Raw genomic sequence first — 27,524 nt, 5'->3', positions numbered from 1 at the left:
ACAGGCAGTTTGATCGTGTCAACGGACCAGAGGGATGTTAGTGAAGCGGATCGAATCAGAAATCAATGTCCAAGGCGAATTTTACGCCATGGGTGGAAATGATCTCCCTACAAACAGTCCAGGCTCGCTCCGAGGATGCATCTTTGGTAGCCATCTCGCGTAGCCACCGGACAGCCTTCTGGAGCTTCGTCGCAAGAACGGCAGCCTCGGAAGTCCCCGGCTGTGTTCGTGTGAAGAGTTCGATCAGAAGAACCGTAGTAGACTGCATAATATAATGCAAGACACACCACCAAGGTGAGATGGCATAGAGCCAGGATGCATCGGCCTCGTCAGGAAGGAGATCGAGCATTTGGGACGCGACTTGCACGCACATGGCTGCCATTTTGTCACAGGTTGACCCTAATGATCTATTTGTGACGCGACGGAGACAGGGCTGGGAGATGATGAGCTTAGTGGTGTAAAATCGGAAGGCAAGACTGGCGCGTTGGCGAATGAAAGGTTGAGAGGTGTCTAATTCGGTAAAGGCGAAGTCTGGGGGGAGGTGGGTGAGCCAGTTGTCGGCGTGATTGTTGAGGGAGGTGATCGTCGTCTCCATCTCCAGCCAGGAGCGTCGCGCAGCACCGGGGGCGTATAAAGCTTCAATAGCCTGCCGCATGAGGAACGCCAGGTCCACTGCGTAAAGGAAGTATAACGAGACGTTAGGTGTAACTTGCTCTGATCTATGGGTGGCGGAGCTACGGTCGGTTGAGGCGTCGGCGAACCCAGACGGAATGTCACGCGAGGGTAGAAGGGAGCTCATGAGATAGTTTCGGACGCCCTGGTGGGCGATGAGTTGTACAACCTGGTCGTTCAGAAACTCCTCTTCTTTGTATGGAATAGGAAGGGGAGTGGTGCAGAACACTTCGTCGGAGCTGGGCGGACGCCCGGTCATCACGCACAGCACCGTATCCAACATGAACAACGCCCACCACACACGATACCGTGTCTCCTTTGATAAGTGAGCAACACTATCGCCGTCGTTTCTCAAATTGAGGCCCATCGCGACCGCTGATCGAATCGCAATTCCAATAATTCGCCATGACCTAGGGAGAAAAGACAAATTGTTAGACGAGTGCCGTGACTCCGAGTTGGCGTTGTCAAGACGTACCGATTGACCTGGCCAGTGGAAAGAAGGTAAAAAGCAGCCAGTCCTTCGACCTGCACCTGCTGCAGATTGGGATGATCCAGTGCCACGTTGCCAATGCTCAACCGCCAAGCTCGCGCGAAGAACACTAGGTCCTCACCAGTATTCACCAGGGGCTGACTTTCTACAAGCAATGAGTATTTCGACGCGATGGCGAAGATCAAGTTCAGAACTGCCAGCCACCTCTTTCCAGGACGCACATTCGTACTGGAATAGAAAGACTGGTATTGGCTTTGAAAAATCGTCTTGCCAATGACGGGAAAAGCAGGATGCACTGCTTCAAAGTAGGTATTAACGAGCGCGTTAGCAAGTTCTTGTGGAGGTCGGTACGTGGGATCCACGTTAACAAGGGTAGAGATTTCGCGGTCGTCTTGGAAGTAGTTCAGGGATGAAATGGATGGCCGGTCGGAATTATCGCTTGCGGGAGTTGCACTCTCTTGATCGAGGTCTCGTTTCAGTCTGTATAGCCAAACCATCTCCGAATGTTCGCCCACGAAGCCCATGGCCTGAATCTTTTCATCGCGGTTGAAATCCTCCTCGGTGTGATCAATCGTTATCAAGGGATAGCCCGTGGTTCCCAGGTCGGAGCCAGAAGAGAAGGTCTGATCATTCTTGGGGGTAAAATTAGGGGCGAGTTCGATTAACCGGGAGGGGATGCTCTTCGGGGAGTTAGGGAGCATCCTGGGTGTGGACTCACTCTGACTAATGGGCCCCGTAGTGTCTGATCAACACGTTGAGCCGATGAAGAATCCAACTTTGGGTACAGCTCTCTCAGTAACGTCTCATAAGTGTTGACTTGTGTGGTAAGATCATCCAACTGCCTAAACGCGGATTAGAGAGGCAGCCAAATTAATCTACGTGGCCACGCACTTGAGCAATTTCTCGCGTTTCCTGTCGCCGTATGAGCACGGTGTGTCTGCATCCTGGCATCGCTGACATGCGGGGCGGTGCCCGCTGCATTTAGCCTTTTGTTCTCGACAGTTCTCGCATGCCCGACTAACTCGGCCGCTGGTAGGGGTCCAGGAACTAGGGTAGGCGGATCGGGGGATAGGGACTTTCGCATTCCCATGTCGGTTGTCGGTGCTTGGAGGGTCATCACGACTGGGGAATCGGTCGGTATTGGCGGGAAAGCCTGGAGATGGTTGTGTGTATCCTGAAACAGCCCAGTCGCAGTGGAAGGGTGCCGATTCGTTCCCCAGGATATCAGAAGCGCCCTCGGGAAGTAACGGGCGAACAGGGAAGTTCTCACTCATCGTGCGAAGGAATGGCTCGAAGGTACACTCCGTGGGGGAAGACACTTAGGGAAACGCTTTTCGAGCCTAGCGGATATGACAAGCCCTAACGAACAACTGAAACCGTGCATATCGGGGGGGTGTTTTTTTCCCTCGATCCCGATCGATCCTGGATGTCGGTATTCTGGGCACGGATATAGCCGAAGAATCGAAGATGCTGCGAGCCGAACGAGTTTGCTATCCAAAATGGGGATGGGGCTCGCGGGCCGGTGAGCTGTGGTATGCTGGATGTGAGAGCCGCGCTGTTTTGCCACCCCAAAGATCTGCCGTTCCCCCAACACCAAAAAAGTCGCATCCACAAATCGCGTATTTTTGGGGTAAGTCCGGTCGAGTATCGGCGGTTTTTTATTCCTCCTGTTTGAGAAATACCGCAGAACCACGCAATATGTCTATACGAGATGGTGCATTTGTCCAGTTGGGGTAAATCCGTGACGAACCGGCTCACCCATCATGTCTGTATTACAGAGCTATTGATGTCAATGTGTAAACCTGGACAGGGTATCGTAGTTCCAGGATTTGGGCGAGGAACAAGTGGCTCTTTAATAGACTTTCCTGCCCACTCGCTCGGAAAAGCTGGTTTTCCCAGTTTTGTAACGTTTTTCATCTATCTGTGCAGGCCATTATCAGGCATGTGTCAACCCTATCGTAGATTCCAGAGGTTCGATATGAGCCGGCTCTGGGCTAGATGTGGCTTATTCAAACACGATAGCGCTGATGGCGATCCCCATTCCAACCCAAGAGAGGATCTATAGAAACCCCCATAGTGGTGAGCACGGCAGATTTCCGGGTGGACCGGTGTTTTGTCTTGCTCCAGGATGGCATGCACAGAGGTAGTCTATGCGGTTCCCTTCCCCCTTAAGGTTAGGGTCGCCGAGATTTGATGTGACAACTTGTAACTTAGTCCCTGGATTGTGATTCTCGGTAACCTAGGGACATTGACAAGGTTGGTCCTTTCTGGCCCGATGTTGTCTCATGACCTTTTTCGTTCCGCAACCCGAGCCCTCCTGTCCTCCACAACGATGCATTTCGTGAAGGCCCCATCCGAATCACAATGAGCAACCAACGTCCTCGAGGGACGAAACCGGCAAAGATACCGAATACTGGGTGCCATCGATATTTCGAGTGACGAGTCTACTCAACAGGCAGACTGGATGGGTTACAGATTCCCTGAGGGTACAAGCTGGCAATCTGGTGGGGAGAGAACAGGGGCACAGTCATCCCTAAGCACTTCGATACTGTGACAGTTGACAGTGCCCACCAATTCATTCTGGCGATGGCGCTTACCAACACGTATAGCTTTCGACGGCGAAAAGCGAAAAGAGACGAGATCTAGGAACCAGGAGACAACACTTAAGAGGAAGTTCGTCCGGCGACGCGTGCGCTTGAATCCCTCAGTAAGTCAGCTGAAGCCTCGAGGTGCTAGTAACCCCTTTGAAACTGATCAAAGTGTCTTCAAGATCTTCCAAACAGTCATCGACCTCGCGTTGCGCCCGAGTAGTCATCATAGCCTGCACGACGACGGCCACAAAGACCATCGCACGACCCGGGCAGTCCAAAACACGAGCATGGCCATCTCTAGAAATATACAGTCGACACCATGAATGACCCATTCGCATATTGCACACGAGGAAAAGCAAGATGGGATGCTTCTTGGAGCTGGTTTGGTCCCCAGGTCAGCGAGCTGCAACATGAACCACCCTCCACAACTCCCACGAGCACCGAGCCAGCGTCCCATCCGAGGATTCGGTCGATCAATACAGATAATTTCGAAAGCGATCGGGAGACCATGAGAGCGAAAGAACATGAATAGGACTTGATGATAGGAGAGGTGGTGCTCGCCCGGGTGACAACACTCAGTCATCACTGGAGGCTACCACAAGGTAGGAACAGAGGCTTTGGCCGATCGAAGCTTTCCTGTTCAATTGCAAGCTTCCCACAATGAGATGCGATGTTATGAAAGTCTTAAACAGGATGTTTGCCCGTGGTGTTAAGGCGTGCAGTGCTCACGCAATGCTGCAGACTCCTACAGACTGCATGGGAGTCCTGCGAATGCTTTCCCCAATTAAGATGTGACATCATTCTCATGGAATGATGGGAAAGCTGGGCGAGCTGATGAGATGCAGAACTAAATGGTAAGACATGCAAAGCCGCTATGGTTGGAGTATTAATGCTCCGTGGGACTGCAATTGCAATGTTCAGTCATGGTTGTGATCACTTCCACAAGTGCTGCATCAGAGTTTTGAGACGCAATTATTCGCCACTTGAGCCTTGTTTGGCAGAAAAGGTAGCAAAGCACATTGCCATCAATTGTAGTGGCCTGTTGAATGTTGGTGGCATCTGTCCAGGCATGAGAAGTCACAACCGGACCCCAAATTCTGGGGTGAAACCCCTGGAAATAACCATGCAGAAAAGGGAAGATTGGGGTTCCTGTATTTTCGGTGCCATGGAAGTCGAAAGCGAGTTTCATCATGCCTGGTTGAGCCACCATCTTGCCTGGAGGGAGAGTCTCTCCCTTCAGAAGGAGCCCTTGGTTGGCCAACATTGATGGGAGTGGGGGTTCGGTAGGCAATGCTGCACAACCATACTGAGCTGGCTGGCGAACTTCTATTATTCGCAAATAAGTCGCATGCTGGTGCTGGCTTTCGTCCGCGTCGCAGCGACTTGGGCTTCGATCAGATGGCGCTCTCTTTGTTTGCAACTAGGCCAGGCCGAGAACACGAGTCTAGTCACATCGACCTCAAGAACCCAAGCTTTTCAAAGTATTTGCCCCGGTCCATCGAGGCTCAAGGGTCACTCCTGCCAGAAAAAGGGCTCATTTGAGTGCGACCGGTGGGTCCATGGCTTCAGTTGACACAAAGAGCGTAACTCCTGCGACAGAAGCGCATAATTCGTGATTTTCTTCTCAAGAAGGAAGTGCCCTCAATGCCCCGCAGGAGAAAGCAAACGGACAGAAGGCAAGGGGAAAGATTTTGAGAACGGGAAGGAAATGATTGGGATCCCAGTGGAACGGTTCCGGGATGTAGTTGGATCGCCGCCCGGAAAAGAAGTCCGATTTATCTTCAGAGGCTCATGGGCTGTTCGCATACCAAGATGCTAGGACGAAAGAATTCCCTCCATCTTTACCTTGACATTCAGACATGTCCGTGGCCCTTACGTCATTTTAACGTGTTTCTGAGGGGGAGAGCTGAAGGCCAAACGCGGTTTACTTGGCCACCTTTTTTTGAGGGGCGCGCACACGGAAGCCGTCTGTGAAATAACCGTTCGTAGAACCCAGGACATACCGAGGTAGACACCAAGGATTCTCTAGAGGATCAGGTCCTCTAAATCCTGCTAACTCTGGGCCACCTTGCAAGTCTCGGGGACAGGAACCACTAGGCTGGAATGCGTGACCTCGCTTGCATCGTCCGCCGGTGGCAATGCGTGCCGCTAGCACGGGCATAGCCAACAGCTCGCCGCTGAGAAATCCACAGTGTGGTTTTGATTAAGTCAAGAGACTACTTGCATGTTCCGACAATGCCTTCTCGGCGTCTCTTCACCTTACACCTTTGGCTCTCCCTTTGAGTCTTCTAGCCCCTAAGCCTCAGTTCCCGGCCGATTTAGACTACACATCACCCCGAAATATCACCACCGACTAGCCTGGAATACCTACGATTAACACATACCTTGTCGATTGCATTAATACCGTCTAGTTGGATTGATTCCCAAGGTTGACAGTCAGCTGTGTCTCTTCACATGCTTCTACGCAGACGGGACTACAATTGCAGCTGTATCTAGTCAAATGCAGAGTCGATGTTGATTCACAGGCTGTCACCGTTTCCCTGCCTCAAAAACTAATCATCGTTAAAATGCGGCATATAGGCGTCTTTTGAATCCCTTACTCGACTTTTTCCCTTTTTTGAGTAATCAACTCGGAAGATTTTGGACAAAGCAAATACCCCTATATTCCTAAAAAATTACATTCTAGGTTTTGCACTACGATGCATGCCCCGTAACTACGTTGAAAGTAACACAACCGGCAATCCCCAGCAGGGTAAGCGGTTCATGCAAGTTATATTGTCGCCTGAGGCAGAAGTGACTTCTGCATATCACACGTGATCCTTATCTTATCGGCCGCCCTGGATCCCAACTGCGAAAGCTCCGGGGAAGCTCTCAATTTCCATATGCCTATGTACGGAGGCTGAAAGCATGTCTCTGCGCGGGCCCATGCGGCAGTCCCACCTTAGGCAGGTGAGTGCTGCCAGCTTGGAGACCCTTTCGACTATTCGCTCCCTGGACGCATCGCACCGCGAACATGGCCCCACGCCCAATGAACGCAATGTACGGCTGTCCTCCAGCTTGGCCCGACATCAATGTACACTCTGGGTTCATGACGAGATGTTTGCGCGCGAGGAGATTCTCCTGAATCCCACAGCCTTTGGTGAAACCAGAGTCCAGATTGGCGATGTGGTGGAGATTCTGGCTGTACGGGCGGCTGGAGATGCGGCCCACTCCGCGCTGAAACCAGATGCAGGTGTGAAGACGAATCGCGACTCGCATGTTGATATCAACGGTTCGTCACAATCCGATAGCACTTCAAAGTTCAAGACGCCGTTGCAGAACCGTTGTTTGTTCGTGGTCAAGCCGTTGCCGCTGGATATCAAGACGCGCCATCCCAGATTGGAGATTTCCGTGACCAACAGTGTAGCCAATATTTTCGGGTTCAAAAATAGAACCCAGGTTTACTTGTCAATTGTTGACCGGGAGCAATGTTCTGCATCACATGTGGATATTGCATTTCGTGATCAATACATGGTTCGGTCCGATATGTGGAGGCTTGTCACGTCGGAACTTGCCGACAAGATCATCTACAAGGGACAGAAAATCACATTCATGGGGAGTGTCAAGGCGACTATCAAAAACATCTTTATTCGAGAGAAAAAGGTTTTGTCGGGGTACTTCTCATCGAACACAATCCCTGTATTCCGGAGTGAGTCGGCAAAATATGTCCTCTTCATTCAAATGTCAAGAGAGATGTGGAATTTCGATTCCGAGGGGTCAGGGGACATTCTGTTCAGTCGGGTCATCAACGGCTTCTTACCAGAGCTTTTCAAACGATGGGTCAATTCTGATGCGAAGCATTTGGTCACCATTGTGCTTTTTACCCGAGTCGAGTACGACGCTTCAATTCATTCAAGCTTGGCGAAGCTCAATGCTGGCACTCAAAATGCCGGAGACCCGAATCATGTTCCAACTCGGGATTTCTACCGCGTCGTAGTAAACGACATGGCAAGTGGTCACTGGACCACGATTCTGGATGAGTTGAAGAAGAATTTCCGAACTTTCCTTCGCGATGTTTCGATTTTAAAAACAGAGGATCTGGATGCTGCAGCTGGCAGCGGAGTCAAGCTTCCTTCGAAGCCACATACTGCAACTATTGCCGGACGACCTAGCACAGCTCTGCGCGGCAATATTCTTGAGGCTATTCACCTCGCTTCTGCGCATTTAGCGTATGATCACATTGACAGAGATATGGTTCACACGGGCACATCCATCATTGTCATTACCCCCGGCAGTGGCGTTTTTGAAGTCTCCTACGAGTCCCTTGCCTCTACTACAGAGGCACTGGCAAACCGCGGGATAGCCATTGATCTGGTCTGTCTGAGTCCGATGCCCCTTCATTCAGTCCCTCTGTTCAAATACCGGGAACCTGTGGAACGGAACTCGGGTGGCATGGCAAGCACCTCGAATACACCCATGGGGAACCTGTCGCCAGAGATGCACCACTCAATATCAAGTCTTGTCAGCAGATCGTCCTATCTGTCTCCAAGCTCTTACCTCTCTGCTACCCGCATGCGAGAACGAGGAAATCCTCGATCTAGAGAGTGGAGCTACGGTATTCCTCACTGGCTTGACATTTCGTACTGGAATCCCGAGACGTACCGAGAGGCGCGACGAATTCTAAAGAATGATCCCAACGCGCCGATACCGCTTACCGTGACTCGGCCGTCCAAAGCTTTTACCCCACGTGTTCGTATGTATGAGATTCAGATGATGGGTGTTATGGAGAGTGAGCAATCGAACATCTCTATTCCATACTTGCTCGAAGGACGCGACTTGTCACGACTTCGTGGATCCTGGCCCGGGCCTAGTCCGGCAGTCCGCGCTCCGCCCAGAACTCGATTTGCCCCTTCGTCTTTTAAAGCGCATTACAGCGATAGTCTACGACCAGAGCCGTTCCCCGAAAATTTCGCCGATAACAACGATATTCAGACAACCGGTCAGCCAAAATCACGCAAATCCGTGTTGACATGGATGGATCAGTACGACGATAACATCTTCGCTATAAGACCAAAGCGCCGTCCAATACAAAAGCCTAAATCCAAACGACTTAGTGAGCCTGAGGTTCAGGCTGCCGGTGCACATGAAAGGATATCCGCTCGATCCATCTTGCGCCTGCGAGAGCAAGAAACAGGCGGGAATGAGCACAATCAGTCTTTCCGTCCACGCAGGCTTGATGGGTCTATATCCTCCCCCAAAAGCCCCTCGCTCAACAAGCCCGCATTGAAGTCCGCAGCGACTCCCAAGAGCTCTAGGATTTTCTCAAAGACCATCAGCTTTGCACTGCGTGGCTTGAGCGCTACTCCACCTCGAGCGCAGGCAAGCACAGGTGTCCATGTTGAGAATGCTAGCGCAATGCCGATGTCAAACCAGCGGTCCTCGGGAGGTACATTCTCTGACACGAAGAGCATTACCTCTCTGAGTCTCTCGGAATCAACATCCACACCAACTCTCGCGGATCTACCCTCAAGACCGTCCACTCCTCCTAAAATGGCCCCTGTTTCCAAGGTGACACCGTCAAAACCTATCTCCATCAAAGCTCCATTCAAAAAGCCGGACACTACAGAACAGCCCGAGCGTAGTGGTGGAGCCCAAAATTCGCTTCCTACATCTACGGCAGAAGCTCCCTTCAACGAGGAAGGGCGTGAAGAGGGAGCAGGCCGACCCAATGACCGTAAAATCGAAATCACATTCAATCATGGTTCCCGCGATGCATCTATCAGAAACTCACCAAGCAAAGCGCTTTCTCCGTGGGTTCGATCTGTCAATCCTTGTAACACCCCGAAGGATGTGTTGCGCAATACCAGCTGGTTTGGTCGTTGGCAGCACGCATACCCGCGTCCTCCACATGTTGCTGTGGTCAAATGGAAGAGTCTGAAGTCACCTGCAGTTTTACCATTGACGACAGAGGAGTTCCCGACAGCCGGAGAGCTTTCCTCTGAATACCTGCAAACACCATATCGTGTCTTTCCAAACGACGATGCGGATGGCTATGAGGCACCAAAGACGCGTGGAGTCCTTTTGCGCGAGATGATTTCCCTTCGATTGTCCCATGGCTTCCAAATTGTCATCGGGAAGACTGTTGCCGAAGTTTCATCCCAATCGGCACTTGAGTCATTGAATGTCTTCGATACCCGAGGGCTCGAGCGTGATGGTGTTACTGTTTTCCTCTCTAAAGGAAACGCCATTCACCGTCTCATCTGTATACATGGAGGAGAGATCGAGGTGACTCGTTTCACGCATCAGACAACCGCCGCGCTTGCATCTTCTAAGAGAGTCAACTTTACTCTTTATCAGCCAGCTATGAGGACAATTCTCAGTCCAGAGTACGAAATGAAAGACATCAAATTGGATCCCACCGCTGAGGAATACAACTGGAACTATGCCGACAATTACGTGGCTGGTCACAGAGACTACCTGCACAACCCAGCCCAGCAGCTACATTTCTGGCGGGTTCGTTATGTGCTGATTCCGATGCAACTTCATCCCAATACTCGGCGGCATCTGCAGCTCTACAACGAGGACAACGAAGAGGAAATCCATTTGCTGGGTATCAGCCAATTGACCCATATCTGGCAGCGTAACAAGTACAATTCTCCCGAGAAGCGTTTTGATGCCCCAACGAACACGACTACAAATACATCTACAAACACTCCTGCGAAGAAGCGAGACTTGAACCCGCTCAATATCATGTATCAGACGCGCAATCCATCCGAGGTTGTCGCGGCTGAACTCGACCGGGTGTTGCTCACCGACCCGAGACTTGACAATCCGCCTGCTCAGCTGTTACCCGAGTCCGAGCTTCTTGAGAGGTCCAGTGTCAACTTGACATCTCTTGCGCAGTTGATCCAGGGAGACAAGGGCGTGCGGATGATGGATCGTCGCTGGCATTGGAGACTGCATTACAACTGTTTCATTGGCTTTGAGTTTACAACGTGGCTTCTGCAAAATTTCCGGGATATCGATACTCGGGATGAGGCGGTTGAATTTGGCAACGAGCTGATGAAGCATGACCTGTTCCAGCATGTCGAGAAGAGACACAATTTCCGTGATGGTAATTACTTTTATCAGATCTGTACTGATTACCGTACCACTCGCCCGGAATCTCGAGGTAGCTGGTTCCCACAGCTTCGAGCGGACAAGTCTATGCCTTCAACTCCTGCACCTGGAAGTGGAAATGTGAAGGATTCTCCTTCTAGTTTCCATACCCGCTCCGATAGTAACGACGATCGTGTGCCGCCAACGCCGACCACTCCGTCCAAGACCAAGAACAAGGTTGCCATCATGCTATCAAAATCTCTCAAGTACGACGTGGATAACAGAAAGCGCTCGAACCGGCCCGAAATGATTGATCTCCATTATGACCGGCTGCACAACCCGGCGAATTGTTTCCACATCGAGCTAAGCTGGATGAATACAACACCCAAACTGATCGAAGACGCCGTCCTCTCATGGGCGTCCACGGCCGAGAAATTCGGCCTCAAACTAGTCCAGGTCCCAATCGCAGAAGCCTCCGCTATCGACAGAACCCAACCCTTCCGCAAACCCTACAGAATCAAACTCAAAGTCCCACCACCCAAAGGACCAGTCCACACGGTCTTCAACAACGCCTCCTTCGCCCAACCGGGCCCCCCAGACACGCTCTACTACCAAAAGAGCATCCTCCGCAAATTCGACTTCGTTCTGGACTTCGAAGCAGCAACCTCCTTCCCAGCGGACGTCGAAGTCTCCTTCTCCTGGGGCAAACCAGATTACAAATACCACCAATTCATCCACCGCACGGGCAGCATTCTCGCCCAGATTACCGACGAGGGCGACTTCCTCTTGCTGGCAAACCGCCTCGTCAGCACGCGCAGCGCCGCAAGCCGCGACGCAGGCCGCTACGATCACAGCCGCGAGTATCGCGGTCGTGCAGCAACTCATGACGCCCTGGATAGAATATCTCCCCGTCTATCCCCTCTCACCCGCCCCCTCCACGACATAGGCAGTCCCTTACCCCCGGGCCCAACCAACGGGCCCACAAACATCGACTCCGCGAACCTCTACCGAGCCCCTGAACATATCCTCTCCGGCCTAGTAGACTTCTGTAACGACGCAGCTCAACTTGAACAATTCTATAGCGAAAACCACGCCCGTCCAGCCTCTACAAAGACCGAGCCAGCCACGCACCTCGACATTTCCATCCCATCGCTGGAACTCCCCGCCAGCGTGGTCAGTCACCATATCTCGCCTCCGCCGGGCTTGCCGTCTCGAATTACGCGTGAAACCCGGGAGACGAGGGAGGGGTTGAAGTCGCCGGAGATAGCGAGAGCTAGGGCCAGGGGTGATAGTCTTATCGGGAGTCCAAGGAGTCCTAGGAGTGGGGGATTGCGGCCTCTGATTTAGTGGGTCAGTCAGGATTGCGTTTGGAATACCCTCGTCTGTGTCCACAGATTGATGTAGCTTTCTATAATGATGTCAATGTAGATTTATAATGTGCGACTATTGACATGATTCAAAGTGCATAGACCTTGGGTCAACTTGGTAGATCACACCTTGGCCCTGCGTAGCCACCGGGGTGCCATGTACGTAGAATCTTAGACAACCCTACTTACTGCAGCTCACGGAAACATTCCAAAGATACTTAGCGCTCTTTACATGTCTCCACTCCCCGGCTGGCCTGTGGAGACGGGTTCCTGCGGCAGCTTTCTCGCGGGGGCAAATCGAAGCGAGCGACGACAAGCCACATCGATAGCGCGCTTTTCTCCAACATATGGCAGCTTTGATAATTAGCCCCCTCGGCCTTGCCGAAGTCTACTATTGAGTGTCGGGATCTATTACCTTTCTTGATGGCTAGTCGGCGCGAGTGCCTATGCGTTGGGTATCTGTGCTTACACTGCAGGAAGGCCAATACCCTTCAAATTAGGTGTGAACATCGTCCACATGGGCAATTACTCCATCGCTTACCGCTGGTGGCGGATTTGGGCTAGCAATGATCAAAGCTCATGACAAGGTGTGTAGCTAGAACCGGTGGAGCACAGTGCCAAGTCGGGAAAGCGAGGCTTTGGAGCTAAGTCAATAACAAACTTGATTCTAAAAGCTCATTTTCCTCGCCAGAAATTTCCCTAGGTCAACAAGCACACAACAATGATAGACGTAGATAAATAATTCCATGGTACCTCGCTCTCAATTGGTAAATAGACCACATCTCTGATGTTTCAACGCCCGTGATTCTTTTTGGCCCCGTTTTCTCGCCATTCCTTGATGGTCGATATCTATACACCATGTTGCCTCTAGTGCTTTTAGGGCTGTCATCGCTAGCCACAGCGAACACAATCACCACGACCACCAGCACCCAAGTCTCCTGTAACGAGGAGTCGGTGACCACCGAATATGTCAAAAATGGCCAGTTCATGGACGGAGCGACATACTGGGCTGTGCTGAGGGGCGATGCCACCCCGATCACTGGCAGTGGCTCTGGAACAACATATGCTCTCCAATTCACCGGTGATAGCACCGAGTTCGGAATATCCCAACATGTGTCCGGGCTCACCATTGGCGTTGAATACTGGCTACAGTTTACTCATTCCGTCACGGAATGGGCCTCGGACGCGACATCCAGTGACAATTGTGACTTCTCGATTCAGTACGATGATTATGTCTCCATTCTTGATTCCACGACTTATGAAAGTGAGCCAAAAGGCTGGCAAACCTCATTCACAACGTTTACTGCCACTGCTGAGGAACATACCATGATTCCCTATGTTACCTGTACCAACTCTGGTAACACGGTTGTCTTCTCTAACGTTATGTGGTATCTCATGGCGGAGGAGGATGTCTGCACTACTTCTACTATCACTTCGACTATTACGCAAACACCCACGCCTACACCTACGCCTCCGCCTGGCTCGAAAGTCACTCTTTCGGTGACTCCTGTTTCTTCGTCTTCTTCGGCAGTCTCGTCCTCCGCTGCTGTGTGTTCTTCTCGTGCACGCCCACATCGCTCCTCGGTTGCTCCGTCGAAGTCATTCTCGAGAATTCCCATCTCCGTTCCCTCCCGCTCTCCTTCAGCCTCTCCTTCAGCCTCTCCTTCAGCCTCTCCTTCAACCTCTCCTTCAACCTCTCCTTCAACCTCTCCTTCAACCTCTCCTTCAACCTCTCCTTCAACCTCTGCACAGGCCTCCTCAACTCTACCAGGTGCCACGATTACTTCACCCGCAGGCGCAGGATCAGGATCAGGATCCGGATCTCATGCAGGACATCCGACCCTTCCCCCTGTTGGCTCTACAACCTCAACTATCCTGACCACGCGCACTGCCACAGTGACCGCTTGCCCTTCAACCGTCACCAATTGCCCGGCCTCAGCCAAGACCACCTTCGTGACTACCGAAACCATCGTCGTCTCAACGACCGTGTGCCCTATCACCGAGAACCCCCAGCCTACTACTATTGGCTCCTCTCCGGAAGATGAATCTACGACATCTACCATCTTCACCACCCGCACCGACACCATCACAGCTTGTCCTTCTACGGTGACAGACTGCCCTGCTTCGGAGAAGAGCACGTACGTCACCACGGAAACAATATTGGTCTCAACTACTGTCTGTCCTGTTACTGCTGCTGAAGCTCCCACTACCGGTACTGCTCATGAGGGTTCTGGTGAGGGGTCTGAGGAGGCTGTCTCGACAAACACTGTGATTCGACCGGAGACTACCACGCTTTCTACCACTATTTTTACCGAGACTGCCGAGACTACTGTTACCGCTACTGGCTCGTCTGGCTCACCTAGCTCGGGATTCTCGTCTTCCAGTTCATCTAGCTTTGACTCTGGCTCTGGATCCTCTAGCTCGGAACCTTCCTCGTCCGGTTCTTCTGCCTCTGAGTTAACCGGGTCATCTGGATCATCTGAGACCGATGCCTCTACTTCTAGCTCCTCTGATACCGACGTTTCTACTTCGGGCTTTTCTGCATCCTCGGGTCCCGCTTTGTCTGGCTCTGGATCCTCTGCTCTTGGCTCTCCCAGCACTGGCACTGGCTCCTCTGGCGCGCCCACGTCTGTCTCTGCCTCGTCTATTCCCGCCTCGTCTTTCTCCTACTACATGTCACACTCCAGCACTTCTACTGGATCCGCAACTGTACCCGTGTACACGGGATCGGCCTCTACATGGGGTCTAAAGTCCGCCCACCACTTCGTGCTGGCAACCATTTGTGTCGTTGCCTTCCTTCTATAAGGTTCATTTCCATATTCACCCTTCATTATGTACCTATAATCCTTGATGATCCGGTTCGGACTTGCACATACCAACATCAATCAAAACATAAACCACATACCTGCCTTGCTAGAGAGTCAGCCAGAGATATAAAATTGCGAGACGCTTACTATTCCAAGTCGAATGTAATAACCCCATCGTATCCAGCAGGCAGATTAGCTCGTGGGTTACGGAGGACAGCTCCCTTGTTAAGCCTATGGAACAAGTGGCCACAAGGGTCATTACGACACAGTGGGTGGCCAAGCGGGTATTTGATGCTGAATATGTTCAATCCAAGGGCGTCTTTGACAATCCCATGATGCGTAACAAAGCGAGTGAGATCGACTGTTGTAAGAAAGAGACTCCAGTTGAGTGCCGTCGTAGGGGTGATTACAGAGAGGATATTATTGAAAGCTTCTTGATGTGCCCTTGAGGGTCTTCAAAAAAGAAAGATGGATTCGTCTTGTCTGTACTCCTACTGCTCTGAGCACGGGTATATTTACAAATAAAAAAACTTATCGTTCAACATTTCCGCTCGTCAAACATCCCAAGGTTGTACTTTGATCTCTCGTCGTGAAGTCATTTACTCCGACTCGGTCCGGACGGCCTCGGCCTGGGGTCCCTTCTGGCCCTGGCCAACCTCGAAGGTGACCTCCTGGCCCTCCTTCAGAGTGCGGTAACCGGAGCCCTCGATGGCGCGGAAGTGGACGAAGTAATCCTGGCTGGTGCCCTCGGCGCTGATGAAGCCATAGCCCTTCTCCTCGTTGAACCACTTGCAGATACCGTGGATACGCTCGGCGTCAGACATTGTGAAGGAGCTAAAGTCGGCCGTGGTGTCAGTAGATGAGCTTCATCGTGAGATTGAAAGATCCTTACTATTTGGATTGGTAGGTGTTTGAAAAGGTGTAGGAGTGTTTCTTTAGATTTTCAGGAGTGGGGTAAGTGATTTGGAGAATATTGGCCCCGCAGTAGTTAGTCAGTCAGGCGCGGCTAATAATCATAGGGCCCAAACCCTTCGCCTAATCTGCATTGTATCCACTTTCATGTTTTGATCCGATTCTACTAGGAATGGGAGTTGATCAATTCAAGAGGTCCGGTACCCATCTCTGTTCTGACGGTCCGAGGGACATTGGAGGTTTTGTAGCACAATGGGGACCAGACAGGCGTGAAATAAACTCTGTGATTGATCCGCGCACGGTCCACAAGGACGGTGTGATTTGTCGATCGTTCCAAGCGGGTTTTATGCATATTCCCCGCAAGCCTCTATGGAATTGTACATTCGATGTAGATCAACAGGATCCAGACAATCCAGACCTCCACAATCTCCTGCCCCAGCAGAAGAAGAGATAGCTCCTTCCTAGCACATGACCAAATGCTAAGGGTAATCCAAAGCTAAACCACGTCAAAGGCTGCAAGAGCCTAGCTTCTGGCAATGCTACCAAGTCACCACTTCCACTTCCACTTCCACTTCCACTTGGAGACTCGTCAATCACTTTACCAATAAACGCCTCCACAGCCTCCACCATGATCTTCACAGTCGCCTCCGGTTGACTCAAAAACGGCGAATGACTAGTCTGCAGCTCTCGATGCTCCACTTTCCCGCCCAGTTCCCTCGCCATGCCTACTGTCATCCGCTGCGCCAATACCGGCAAGCCCTGATCTTCAATGGTCCCGATATACCAAGAAGGCACGTCCTGCCAGCCAGCATACGTATACTCGCCACCTTCGAACAAAGCTTTGAGACTTTGAGTAGTAAGCTGAGAAGCCCAATACTCCGCCTCACCCTCAGGTAAATCGTGATAGAAGAGCTGGCGAGGCGGAGTGACCAACTCCGCATAGCCGGTCTCGTTATTAACGCGCCACGTAGGAGGTGGATGCCCGAAGAATGGATCCATAAAGGCCATACCAGTGAGGGTGAAGCCAGAAGCTATAAGAATAATGCCAATCACATAACCCCCTGAGGACTGAGCTTCGTCCTTGGCGTTTTGGGTGAATCCCTTGACAGCGCTATTGCCGACCATGCCGCCGTATGAATGCGCGATGACAACCACATCACGTCCGGCGACCGTCTCGCGGGATACAACTGATTGCACAGCGTCGAGGTCGTCTTTGAAAGTTGCGGCTGGGTTCCCTGTTGTTGAAGGGAGGGAGACTGCGATGCATTTCAACTTTGGTGGGAGGAGTTTGATGACTGGGTCGAAGCATGTCGGTCTATGCCATGAGCCAGGTACAAATACGAGTGTTGGTAGATTGGACATTATGCGTATGAATCATGTTGAAATGTTTGATGGTGAATCAAGGGAGTGTTCATACAACTGCTATCGGATCCGATGACATTTCTTCGGAGCCGTCGCTCAATCTGGGTTAGCGGCGTTAGCGGGGACCGTAGGGCAACATCTTGGTTACTGTAATTAGAGCTATGAGTTCCCAGCCAGACCAGCTAAAGAAAAGAGAATGGGAAAAAGACATATGAATTACTGTCTAAACCCAGATTTTAGAATCGAGCCTGTGAACAAAAAAGAACCTTCAAGCCTCAGGCGCACTCTAACCCCCGGAGAAGGTATTCTGCAGCGGGCTTGACCTCAGTCTTTCTACTAGGCTGTCTGATATTCATTCAGAAGAAAGGGCTTGAGCCTAGATGATATACTCTTCACTGATTTCCAGTTCAGTATTTTGGTATTCCCCGCCCTTTCCGCCCCCCTCTTCTCTATGTTCCAGGGTTTGCATGTAGCTTCATGTAGGAATTTATGAATGTGGAGATAATTTACGGATAAATAGATGCACCAATAGGCAGTCGGCGGTCAACGTGGATGGGTTTTTTTATGTGAAGCGTACAGCATGCGGAGATGCGGAGGACGCTCCGTATCTGAATTGGGAATCCGGATAATCTGAGGGAAATTCATACTTGAGCTAGCTAGTTTCCTTTTCCAAGCTTCATTTCTTTCTAGCTTCCAATTCATATTTACGGCTTTGATTGTGTTACAGCTTTAGGAATTCTTGTCTACCAACGTTCAACTATCGAATCAAGACAAGATGAGGTTCACAGATGGAATGTGGCATCTGAAGGTTCGTCCCAACGATTAGAAAATATACCCCGCACTCTAACAGTTTAACAGGAGGGTGTTCGCATTGAGTGGATGAGCAATGTCGAACGTCTGCGCATTGAGCAGGAGACGGTGGATCTGCTGTTGAACAAGGTGCAACGGCATCGGGGTGATACATTGAACTCGCGTATGTTTTACCAAGTACTTCCAGACATAGCAACTGGCTGATAGAATATAGCGACCATTTCTGCGAAAGTGACATCCCCTTCGGAGGGAATTATTGGTGTGAAGCTCGTGCATTGGTAGCCTTCCCATGCTGATTTACAGTTGTATGCAAACAATACTAACTCCTCCCAGGGCCGGGGAAATCGACAACGGTCCCCACTACGACATAAGCTCTAGCACCGGACACGCCTCTGTCGTCCACGACAAAGAAACCAACAAACTCACCTATACCAGCGGTCCCCTCAATCTAGCCATAACTACCAGCCCCAACGAGCTAGCCTTCACGTTCCAAGACTCATCCAGCAAAAAACTAACCGGCCACTCATGGCGCTCAATTGGCTACGTCGCCGACCAACGCAGTCCAATCTACACCCATGACGACGGCATGTACGCCACCAAACAAGGGTATATGCTCAGCGAGCTCGACCTCTCCGTGAGTGAAAAGATCTACGGTCTCGGCGAGCGTTTCGGCCCTCTGGTTAAAAACGGTCAAACAGTCGACATCTGGAACGAAGATGGCGGTACGAGTTCCGAGCTCGCATATAAAAACATACCCTTCTATATGTCCTCCAGGGGCTATGGCGTCTTCGTCAACCATCCGGGGAAAGTGAGCTTGGAAGTTCAATCCGAGCGGACGACGCGAGTGAATATTTCCGTTCCGGGTGAGGAGATTGAGTATTTTGTAGTTTATGGGCCTACTCCTAAGGATGTTCTTCGACGGTACACGGCGCTTACGGGACAGCCGGGGCTAGTGCCGACGTGGAGTTATAACTTGTGGTTGACGACGAGTTTCACGACGAATTATGATGAGGAGACTGTGAGTGGGTTTTTGGACGGGTTTGAGGAGAGGGGGATTCCGCTAGGGGTTTTCCATTTCGATTGTTTCTGGATGAAGAGTTATCAGTGGTGCGATTTCAAGTTTGACGAGGAGATGTTTCCGGATGCCGGGGGTTACTTGGCTAGATTGAAGGAGAGAGGTTTGAAGATTAGCGTTTGGATTAATCCGTATGTTGGACAGGCGTCGCCTCTTTTCGAAGAGGGGAAGGCGAAGGGGTTCTTCATCAAGGTATGTTTGTTCCGGGCCTGGGATTCGGGATGTTACTGATGATCCGTAGCGTGTCGATGGCTCGGTCTGGCAGTGGGATCTCTGGCAGGCTGGAATGGCCGTCGTCGATTTCACCAACCCAGCAGCTTGTGACTGGTACAGCAGCCATCTGAAACGACTGATGGATATGGGCGTCGATAGCTTCAAAACCGACTTTGCAGAGCGGATCCCAGTCAAGGGAGTCAAATACCACGACAACTCCTCCCCGGAGCGAATGCACAACTACTACGCCCTTCTATACAACCGCATCGTGTACAACACGCTTAGCGAGAAAGCTGGTCCAACTCAAGGCCTTCTCTTTGCGCGCAGTACAGCACCAGGAGGACAGAAATACCCAGTTCACTGGGGCGGCGACTGCGAAAGCACCTTTGAAGCCATGGCGGAGTCTCTGCGCGGTGGTCTCAGTCTCAGTCTCAGCGGGTACATCTTCTGGGCCTCCGATATTGGCGGATTCGAGGGAACGCCACCACCGGCGCTGTACAAGCGATGGGTGCAGTTTGGGCTGCTGTCGACACATTCGCGTCTGCACGGATCGTCGTCGTTCCGGGTGCCGTGGATCTATGGCGAGGATTGTTCGGCTGTTTTGCGGGAGTGTGTTAAGCGCAAGATCCTACTAACGCCGTATATCCTACAAGAAGCGTTGAGGGGCCACAGAGATGGAACACCGTTGATGAGAGCGATGTTTTTGGAGTTCCCAGAGGATTTGAATACTTATGCTGTCGATACGCAGTATATGTTTGGGCCGAATCTGTTGGTTGCGCCTGTGTTTGATAAAGAGGAGGTCACTTTCTATGTGCCTAGGTCTGACGATGATCGAGCTGGGAAGTGGATTTCTTGGTTTGATCATAATAAGACTTATGAGCCTGGCCAGTGGTACACGGAGACTCACGGTTTTGAGACTTTGCCGCTGTTGATTCGGCCTGCTTCAGTGACGGTGGTGAATCCTGAGCTGAAGGTACCGGAGGGTGATGCACTTTCCGGCATTCAGTTGCTGGTCAATGGCACGTTGCGTAGAGAGACCACGGTGGAGATTGTGAATCCAGGTCAGACGGACGAGGTTCTCAAGATGCTCAGGGTCTCCCCCTGCGGACGGGAAAGTGCAGTGTGAGGGTCATTCAGTCGAGATCGTCTATGTTGGGTAATCTATGTTTCAGAACAATCTAAGGCCATTGTGACGTCTATCAAATGGATGTAAGCGCTACCAGAGATGCGACTTTGGCAAAGATTGGGTATCATAATCAAACAAGGCACTGAACTAATGCGGATAAACAAAAAACCAACATGTTAGGGGATCAATACCATATGCCCCGAGCAGCTAAATGGTCACATATTAAAAGATCATATGAACAATAGAATAGAACAAGAAGCTTGGATCATGCTGTATCCATCGAACAATTGGATCACCAAGCTTCTTCAACATCGAGAAGCCATTTCCGGATGCCTTCACGCAAAGTGTTGTCAGCGCCGGCTATGACCCTCCTCCGCTCTCGGTCAGCGACACCAAGCTCGCTGTCCACGTCCTCGCGGCAATGTTCCGAAGTGACGAGACGGACAACCTCTTCCAGCGCACCGAGTACCATTTTGCGGCACTCACCGCGAGGAACCTCAACTGTAGGGGTTTCTTCGCCACGGGGCGTAGTTTGGCCCTTGTCCTCCCCTCGACGGGCACGGGTGGGAGACGGAGCTCGCGAATGCGCAAGAGATGAATAGCCACTCTGACCGAGGACTCGCTCGACTGCATCGACTAGGATACCATCAAGATCCATGACCGGCTCCTCGATGAATCGCTCTTCCACGAAATTGGAATCATGTCCGTTAGTGGAACCATCAGGAACCTTTCCTGATCCAAAGAAGCCCGAGAATTGAGAGGCAGAGCGCGTATGGCTGGAGTTGAGGGCACTAACTGGCGAAGGAGGGGTGTGGTTCGCTCCATACCCATGGTGGCCCACAATAATCTTACGTCTCAACCGAAGACGTTTGACAGATGAACTGCGAGTATCTGCGATCAACGTCGTCGCAACATCCACCCATCTCTCAGACCCTTCCACGTCAGGCGTGGCGGGAATGTAGGGGGAAGGCTCGGCTTGCATCGCGCGTTTGATATCCGCTTCAAGGGCAGCGTAGGGTCGAACTGCTTGCACGGAGAAATCTTCATGGAAAAGTTTCAGCCAGCCAGCTACGTGTGTGCTGGGGCCATCATTATCTTTCATCGCACCATGGAAGCCAGAGCCACTACTGTGCGTCGATGCAATTGCATCGACACTGGTCACTGACGTTCGCGTCTTCTTGGGCGAAGCAATGGTCGAGTCTCCCGAGGACGAAAGAGAGAGGAATCCAGGAAGCGGGATATCAACATCCACTACACCATCCTCTTCCCGAACAGACAGCTTCAGAGGAGATTCACGGACTTGACTCGTTAGCGATGATGGCTCAGGTGAGTCTCCCTCGGAACTGTGGGGCGCCGCGGATGCCGTTGGGATTGAAATATTTCCACTGGGTGCGGTCTCCATGCGATGCTCTGCTTCATCCTCAGTAACTTCTCTGACCATCTGAGTCAGGGTAGGTGCACCACGTGTGGGCGGGCCAGCGATTGTAGACACGGACCGTTTGCGAGCTGCAACAGACGCAGAATACATGTCACTGCTATCAGTGGATGATTCCTGTCTCGAGCTCCAAAGGCCGGAGAAAAGGCCACCCCACCGGCCTCCTGCAGATGGAACACTGCCATTTGAACTCAGCACTGAGCTATCGCTTCTTTGCAAACTCTTCAGCAAGGTCTCTGATGCCAGGCTTTCATTGACGTCGATCGCACTGCGCTCGGGGCCTTTTTGGTCGGAGCTAGTCTGCTGCGATGAGAAATGCGGGACGGGGACTGTGCTACTCTGAGTCGTCATCGATGTGGTAGCACCACTCGTGTTCTGAGCTCGGAGGTCTTTGGTTGGGATTGCTGACCCCAGTGTTCTAATTGAACGAGCATCCGATCCCCGGCGAGCTGAGATTGGCTGGGACGTAACAGGGGTATCGGTGCCCTCGGATGACCGTTGAGCCGTATCCTGGGACGATAGACTCATCGAGCGACGGTGATATTCATACTCTCCGGTATTCATTCTCTGGGCCCGCGACCGTCGTTCAATTGCTCTTCGAAGGGATTCCTGCCGGAGAACAGGCACAGCTGGTGGGCTCTGTGAGATAGCCCGCATGGAAGCCGACGTGCCAGGCCTGAGTGGGGAGGGAAGAGGCTCTAGGCGCTGTTTGGAAGGAAGGAACGCAGAAAGCAAGAATACCAAACGACGAGCGGTCATCTTATCCGGACAGACAATAACAGTCCGGTGGGTCAGAATAGGATCTGAGTCTTGCTGAGCCTTTTGCTGTTGATTATGTCGGCGACGGTACCACTCGGGACCCAGAGCATTCAACCACTCGGTATGGTTACCCAGAAATGCCGTCAGCAACACGAGGAAAAAGAAATTCTGCTCCTTATCTCCGAGGCCGCGAACAATCGATCGGCCTTCCTCCCGCCAAACACCCCATCGACTCTGTCCAGTCACGACATATGGGGTCTGAAGAGCCATGCTAATTCGGCGGGTGCTGCGAAGCGCTTCTTCTTTCAGTTTAGAGTTTACAGACAAGATGTTGGCGGGCAGCTGCACAATGGTCTGATTAGTTCGCTGCATGTTGGGGGGCTTGGCGGGCTTCGGGTGGGGTCCGGATAGAGAGTCCACCTTTCTGAGGAGGAATAGAATCTCGTTCCGAGCCAGTCTCTCTAAGTGGGATAGAGTGCGGGTGATGACATCCCAGTGGTCAACCAATAAGTCGAGCCGCTCGTCTAAACTCGCAGGAGGGGAAGCCGATGATAGGCTATCATCGAACAGTGCCCCGGGCCATCGGTAGTCCGAGTCCAGCGAGCTAGATAGCCCTATTCGAGGAGCGTCTGGACCCAATGTACTGAATCTTGACATGGGTCGTGGCGCATTGCGTGCCAGCAACGGAATCTGGATGGTAATTGCAACAGCGTACATCGGCGTTTTCTTCTCTTTAATCTTCTTCCGCTGTTTAGCCACATCCGGGAAAGGGAAGCCCATTTCCGGCAAAGATTCCTGGTAGAGAGAGGTAGCGTAGTCATGTCTCTCGGCCGATGCTTCGGCACCTTCAGGAAGGTTGACGCTAAACATGCGAGTGACAAGAACCGTTACTTTCGATGGTGGCTTAACATCCGGTTCTCGGCCTGCCCCCATAAGGCCTGGGCTCCCGGTAGTGTAGGCCCGAGCGAGTGGGCTGCGGGCAGCGGGCGACATACTAGCCACCGTTGAAGGGTCGTCATCGGCAGATATGATGTGCATCTTGGTAGACGAGCCACGGTAGCTAAAGGCGCTACTGCCGAAGATACAGTTAAGAAGACCCGTGTCGTTGGAATCAGACGCATGCCGGGATTGGCCGGATTCATGCCATGTTCCAGATGGTGCAAGTGTGGAGCTGCGTCCTCGAGCCCGAGAGAAGGCACCGGGGCTTGCAGGTGTTGACCGGCGTGCATCCGCAGCGGCGGAGAGGGGACTGGATTCGGCCACCGAGGACTGGGCCAGGAAATTCCGACGAGTGCCACGCGAGAGACTGGATACTGCACGGGTATGTCTGGGGCCCGATTGCTCCCCCTGCGAATCAATTCCGAGGCCTGTCGGAGGAGAATCTGAAGACGCCCGGGTGTCAATCAGGACACATGCATCACGATCTCCCAGGGCATTCTGGGCCACAATGACTCGGAAATCCTTCATCGAGTCCAATTCCATTCCCCCGCGGTCATCATAAGCTCCTGCAGTCGAGGCATTCGGGGAGTGGAAGGTTGTTTGTAGTGGGTAGGCATGGGCATTGGATCGGCGGAGGAGGCTGGCATCTGGGAAGAGAAGGCCAGAGGTGTGTTCTTCCTCAGTCACAGATTCGAGGGGAGTGCCGTGATTCCGAGAAGAGTATGCTGCCGGGTTCAAGCTCGAGGCGGCGGTGCTCAAGAGTCTACCCAACATTGTAAGCGGGCCTCGGGGGGATTCCCGTTGTTGGCGAGGTGCTCAGGGGTAGCAAAAGGTGTAAAGAAGGTATTTGATCAATTCAAAGACTGAGATCTCGAGGTGGGTAGCAGACAGCTAGACAGGACTAGGCTGCATCTACCCATTGCTTAATTCCACCGGATAGGAACCATCATTCGGCTTGGAGGGGGCGAATTCGCGATTGAGGGGCTGGAAAGTGGGATGTGCAGCACCTAGTGGGGAATGAAGACGACAATTGGAAGGTCAGCGGAGTACCCCCACAGGGAGAGGAAAAACAAAAAAGAAGAAAGTTGAAGAAGAAGAGTGGGGAGTGGGATGTGTAAAGGTTGGAGAGAGGAAAGGGCGGTGAAGATGAACAGCGAGACAACAGCACGAGGACACATGATCTCAGCCTCAAATGTGACCTTTGGAGTTGATCTTCTGAATTCATGTCTTTACGGCATATGACTGGTTCAAATGGGAATTTATATGCATCATATCATGGTACTTGTTACACCGAACTAATCACATCATGCTCATGCCTTCGACTGCCGCTTGACCTTGTCCACCAGCCGCTTAAGATCTTCGCTTCCGGCCTCCTGCAATGACTTCTTCTGCTTCTTCTTGCGATCCCGGGTCTCGGTTTTGACCTCGGTTTCACTGTCATCCCGGGTGCGTCGGCGCTTACGACCCTCGTCGAGCAGGGCATTCATGCCGGAAGTCGCCTTGAACCGGGGGTTGGTCGGATCAATGGCAAACTCGTGGCTGTCGTACAGACGGGAGAAACGGGGATCAGCGACGTCCACGTTGAAGTCATCTGTAGCAACAGGCTCCTTGTTCTTTCCTTTGCCTTTGCCCTTGCCCTTGCCCTTCTTTTTGGCCTGTTTCTCGGCCTTTTCAATTTCGTTCATGTCGAAGTGCTTGATGTCGGCCTTTTTGTCATCGACCATGAGGAGTTCAAGCTCAGCACGCTGAGCAGCAGAGGCAGCTTCTTCGGCGGCACGCTCCTCTCGCTTCTTGCGCTTCTCCTCCTTGCGACGGGCGGCAGAGGTGGCCCTGCCATCGAAATCTTCGGCGAAGAAGGGATCGTTGAAGCCCAGGTCTTCCTCCGTGTCTTGCGGCGCCTCGGGAGCAGGAGCTGATTCATCCTGACTCTCAGCATCCTCACCCTCAGCAGATGGATCTTCATTCTTAGCTTTGAGCTTCTCCTTTCGGCGCTTCTTGCGCTCACGCTCCTTCCGCACGTACTTGTCGAGCGTGCTCTCTTCAACTTCTGGCTCGTTCTCAAAGATGCTATCTTTGCCGTGACCTCCAGCAAGACCGGATGTAAACGTAACTTCCATCTCGCCAACGGGACCAGCCGACTTGGAAGAGCGAGTAGGCTCCGTGCTCAGACCAAGCAGCGCTCGCATGCGCTGTCTCTCGGCCTCTCGCTTCGAAAGGTTGCTGGTTGTACCCTCGCCAGCATCTACCACTTCCACGCCTCCATCCTCCTCGTCCTCGCTATCGGAGCTGTCGCTTCCGAGGTATGCTTTCAAGTCGTTCTCGTCGATATCTTTTCGCGAACCACGGAAAGCCCGAGCCTGAGCCTCCTTGCGAGTCTTGTCATCCGCGTCCCATGTCAACTTGACTTTGCTGTGTTGTAGAGCATCTGTCACAAACTCGTTGGGCTTGTAACCGTCAGGGATTCGGGTACAATCGTCTCGGGGCTTGTCGTCATCGAAATCGGTCTCGTCGGGCACGAAGCGAAGGTCGAAGAAGTTGGCGCTAGATAAATACTCCGCGCCATCCACAAGATCGTAGACGTGCTTGGCAGCGTCCTTGGAGGAGAATGTGAGGATAGCGTAGTAGTAGCGCAGGCGTTCAAGCTGGTACTTGCGCAATTTAGTAGAGTTGAACTCCTCTCCAGAGTCGCCCTTTAGCATAGACTTCTTGATTTGCTCCTCCTCCTCCTCGGAGTCAAGCCCCTCATCCTCATCCTCGATGACATCTTGCTTCGACGATGCAAAGATCTCCTTCGGAGGACCTTCGATTTCTTCTCGCTCCATGCGCTCCTTTCCAAATTCACTGGGGTAGACTGCAACCTTCATAACACGGCCTCCGGCAGGAAGGAAGCTGGAGAAGACGGCCATGAGATCTGTGGCCCGAATGTTATCCCAGTCGAGGTTGACGACAGCTATCCGCGTTGAGACCTCGCCCAGCGGCACGTCGGCCTGCTGCTTGTCTGGGAATTCGAGCTCTTCTTCCTCTTCTTCGGCTTCCACCTCTTCTTCCTCATCACTGGAGCTTTCTTCCTCTGATGAAGACTCAGAGAAACCACCGTCACGGGCGGGATCAAATGAACGACCCTCGACCCGCTTCAACTCCTTTTCGATTTCGTCATCGTCGGCAATGCTGACTTTGTCTTCGTCTTCGGCCTTCTCATCCTCATCCTCGTCAATCTGGTAGAACTTCTTGAGCTGCTTCTTGGTATCATCACGGGCGAGCTTGCGACCATATCTGTCGACGGCGGCATTGCGGGAGAAGTCCTTGTCGTCGAGCATATGCTGGAAACGCTTGTCAAGTTTCACATGGGTCTGACGCTTGCTGGGCAGGCGATAACGAGGGTCACTCTGGATATTGGCAAAACGGGGATCGGCTGATTGAAGCAACAGTCAGTAACCAAGACACCTCCGACCTCGACTGGATCACGAGCAATTCTTTGTACTCACTGATCACCGGCGCGGCTCCGCCGGCCTTCTTGGACTTTTTCTTGTCCTGGCCTGCCATCTTGGTCTCCGGGCGCTGAACTTTAAATTCAGGAGGGGACAAGAGAACAAAAATTTGAAAATGAGACGTCAAGAAAAGAATCGGGAAATATTCAGAATGCAGCGCTTAGCCTCGACCGCGGACAATTTTCTTTTTTTCTGCCGGCGTTTTGAGGCGGTGTCACGACACGTGCCAGTTTCCCGAAACGGTAATCACCCGCCTGCAGAGTTGGGAGCTTTCTTGATGGACCTATTCCGTACATCTAAATGGTTTGGATAATTTCTGGATGATGGGTGCATGAAAGGTTCAGATTTTCATAGCCGGCGTGTATTTGCAGCCAAAAAAAAAAAAAAAAAAAAAAAAAGCA

The 27,524-nt window shown here is 52.0% G+C and overlaps 8 protein-coding genes across 8 annotated transcripts; 3 read left to right on the top strand and 5 right to left on the bottom strand.

The window, feature by feature from the left end:
• Window positions 1-55: 55 nt before the first annotated feature.
• N7443_006923 (putative C6 transcription factor) lies at window positions 56-2,436 on the bottom strand (the record flags this gene model as incomplete). The annotated part of the gene is made up of 4 exons (XM_056886979.1): window positions 56-1,082; window positions 1,148-1,842; window positions 1,881-2,004; window positions 2,054-2,436. The coding sequence occupies 4 exons, from the start codon at window positions 2,434-2,436 to the stop codon at window positions 56-58; spliced, it is 2,229 nt and encodes a 742-aa protein (XP_056740628.1).
• Window positions 2,437-6,660: 4,224 nt separating this feature from the next.
• On the top strand, window positions 6,661-12,177 carry iml1 (GTPase-activating protein IML1; the record flags this gene model as incomplete). Its single annotated transcript, XM_056886978.1, has 1 exon — window positions 6,661-12,177. One exon carries the CDS (start codon window positions 6,661-6,663, stop codon window positions 12,175-12,177), a length of 5,517 nt encoding a protein of 1,838 aa, XP_056740627.1.
• An 878-nt stretch (window positions 12,178-13,055) lies between these two features.
• Window positions 13,056-15,002, top strand: N7443_006921 (uncharacterized protein; the record flags this gene model as incomplete). Its single annotated transcript, XM_056886977.1, has 1 exon — window positions 13,056-15,002. The coding sequence occupies one exon, from the start codon at window positions 13,056-13,058 to the stop codon at window positions 15,000-15,002; it is 1,947 nt and encodes a 648-aa protein (XP_056740626.1).
• Window positions 15,003-15,603: 601 nt separating this feature from the next.
• On the bottom strand, window positions 15,604-15,828 carry N7443_006920 (cold-shock protein; the record flags this gene model as incomplete). Its single annotated transcript, XM_056886976.1, has 1 exon — window positions 15,604-15,828. One exon carries the CDS (start codon window positions 15,826-15,828, stop codon window positions 15,604-15,606), a length of 225 nt encoding a protein of 74 aa, XP_056740625.1.
• Window positions 15,829-16,309: 481 nt separating this feature from the next.
• On the bottom strand, window positions 16,310-17,278 carry N7443_006919 (alpha/beta hydrolase; the record flags this gene model as incomplete). The annotated part of the gene is made up of 1 exon (XM_056886975.1): window positions 16,310-17,278. The coding sequence occupies one exon, from the start codon at window positions 17,276-17,278 to the stop codon at window positions 16,310-16,312; it is 969 nt and encodes a 322-aa protein (XP_056740624.1).
• Window positions 17,279-18,053: 775 nt separating this feature from the next.
• Window positions 18,054-20,502, top strand: N7443_006918 (putative sugar hydrolase; the record flags this gene model as incomplete). The annotated part of the gene is made up of 5 exons (XM_056886974.1): window positions 18,054-18,086; window positions 18,137-18,251; window positions 18,303-18,366; window positions 18,422-19,355; window positions 19,405-20,502. 5 exons carry the CDS (start codon window positions 18,054-18,056, stop codon window positions 20,500-20,502), a joined length of 2,244 nt encoding a protein of 747 aa, XP_056740623.1.
• A 292-nt stretch (window positions 20,503-20,794) lies between these two features.
• Window positions 20,795-24,409, bottom strand: N7443_006917 (uncharacterized protein; the record flags this gene model as incomplete). The annotated part of the gene is made up of 1 exon (XM_056886973.1): window positions 20,795-24,409. One exon carries the CDS (start codon window positions 24,407-24,409, stop codon window positions 20,795-20,797), a length of 3,615 nt encoding a protein of 1,204 aa, XP_056740622.1.
• Window positions 24,410-24,945: 536 nt separating this feature from the next.
• N7443_006916 (pre-rRNA-processing protein ESF1) lies at window positions 24,946-27,178 on the bottom strand (the record flags this gene model as incomplete). Its single annotated transcript, XM_056886972.1, has 2 exons — window positions 24,946-27,047; window positions 27,121-27,178. The coding sequence occupies 2 exons, from the start codon at window positions 27,176-27,178 to the stop codon at window positions 24,946-24,948; spliced, it is 2,160 nt and encodes a 719-aa protein (XP_056740621.1).
• Between the last annotated feature and the right edge of the window lie 346 nt (window positions 27,179-27,524).

Source organism: Penicillium atrosanguineum, assembly GCF_028827265.1.
Source record: "Penicillium atrosanguineum strain IBT 20685 chromosome Unknown utg000005l_segment0_segment0, whole genome shotgun sequence".
Lineage (NCBI taxonomy): Eukaryota > Fungi > Ascomycota > Eurotiomycetes > Eurotiales > Aspergillaceae > Penicillium > Penicillium atrosanguineum.
This window is presented reverse-complemented; position numbering and strand designations above follow the sequence as displayed.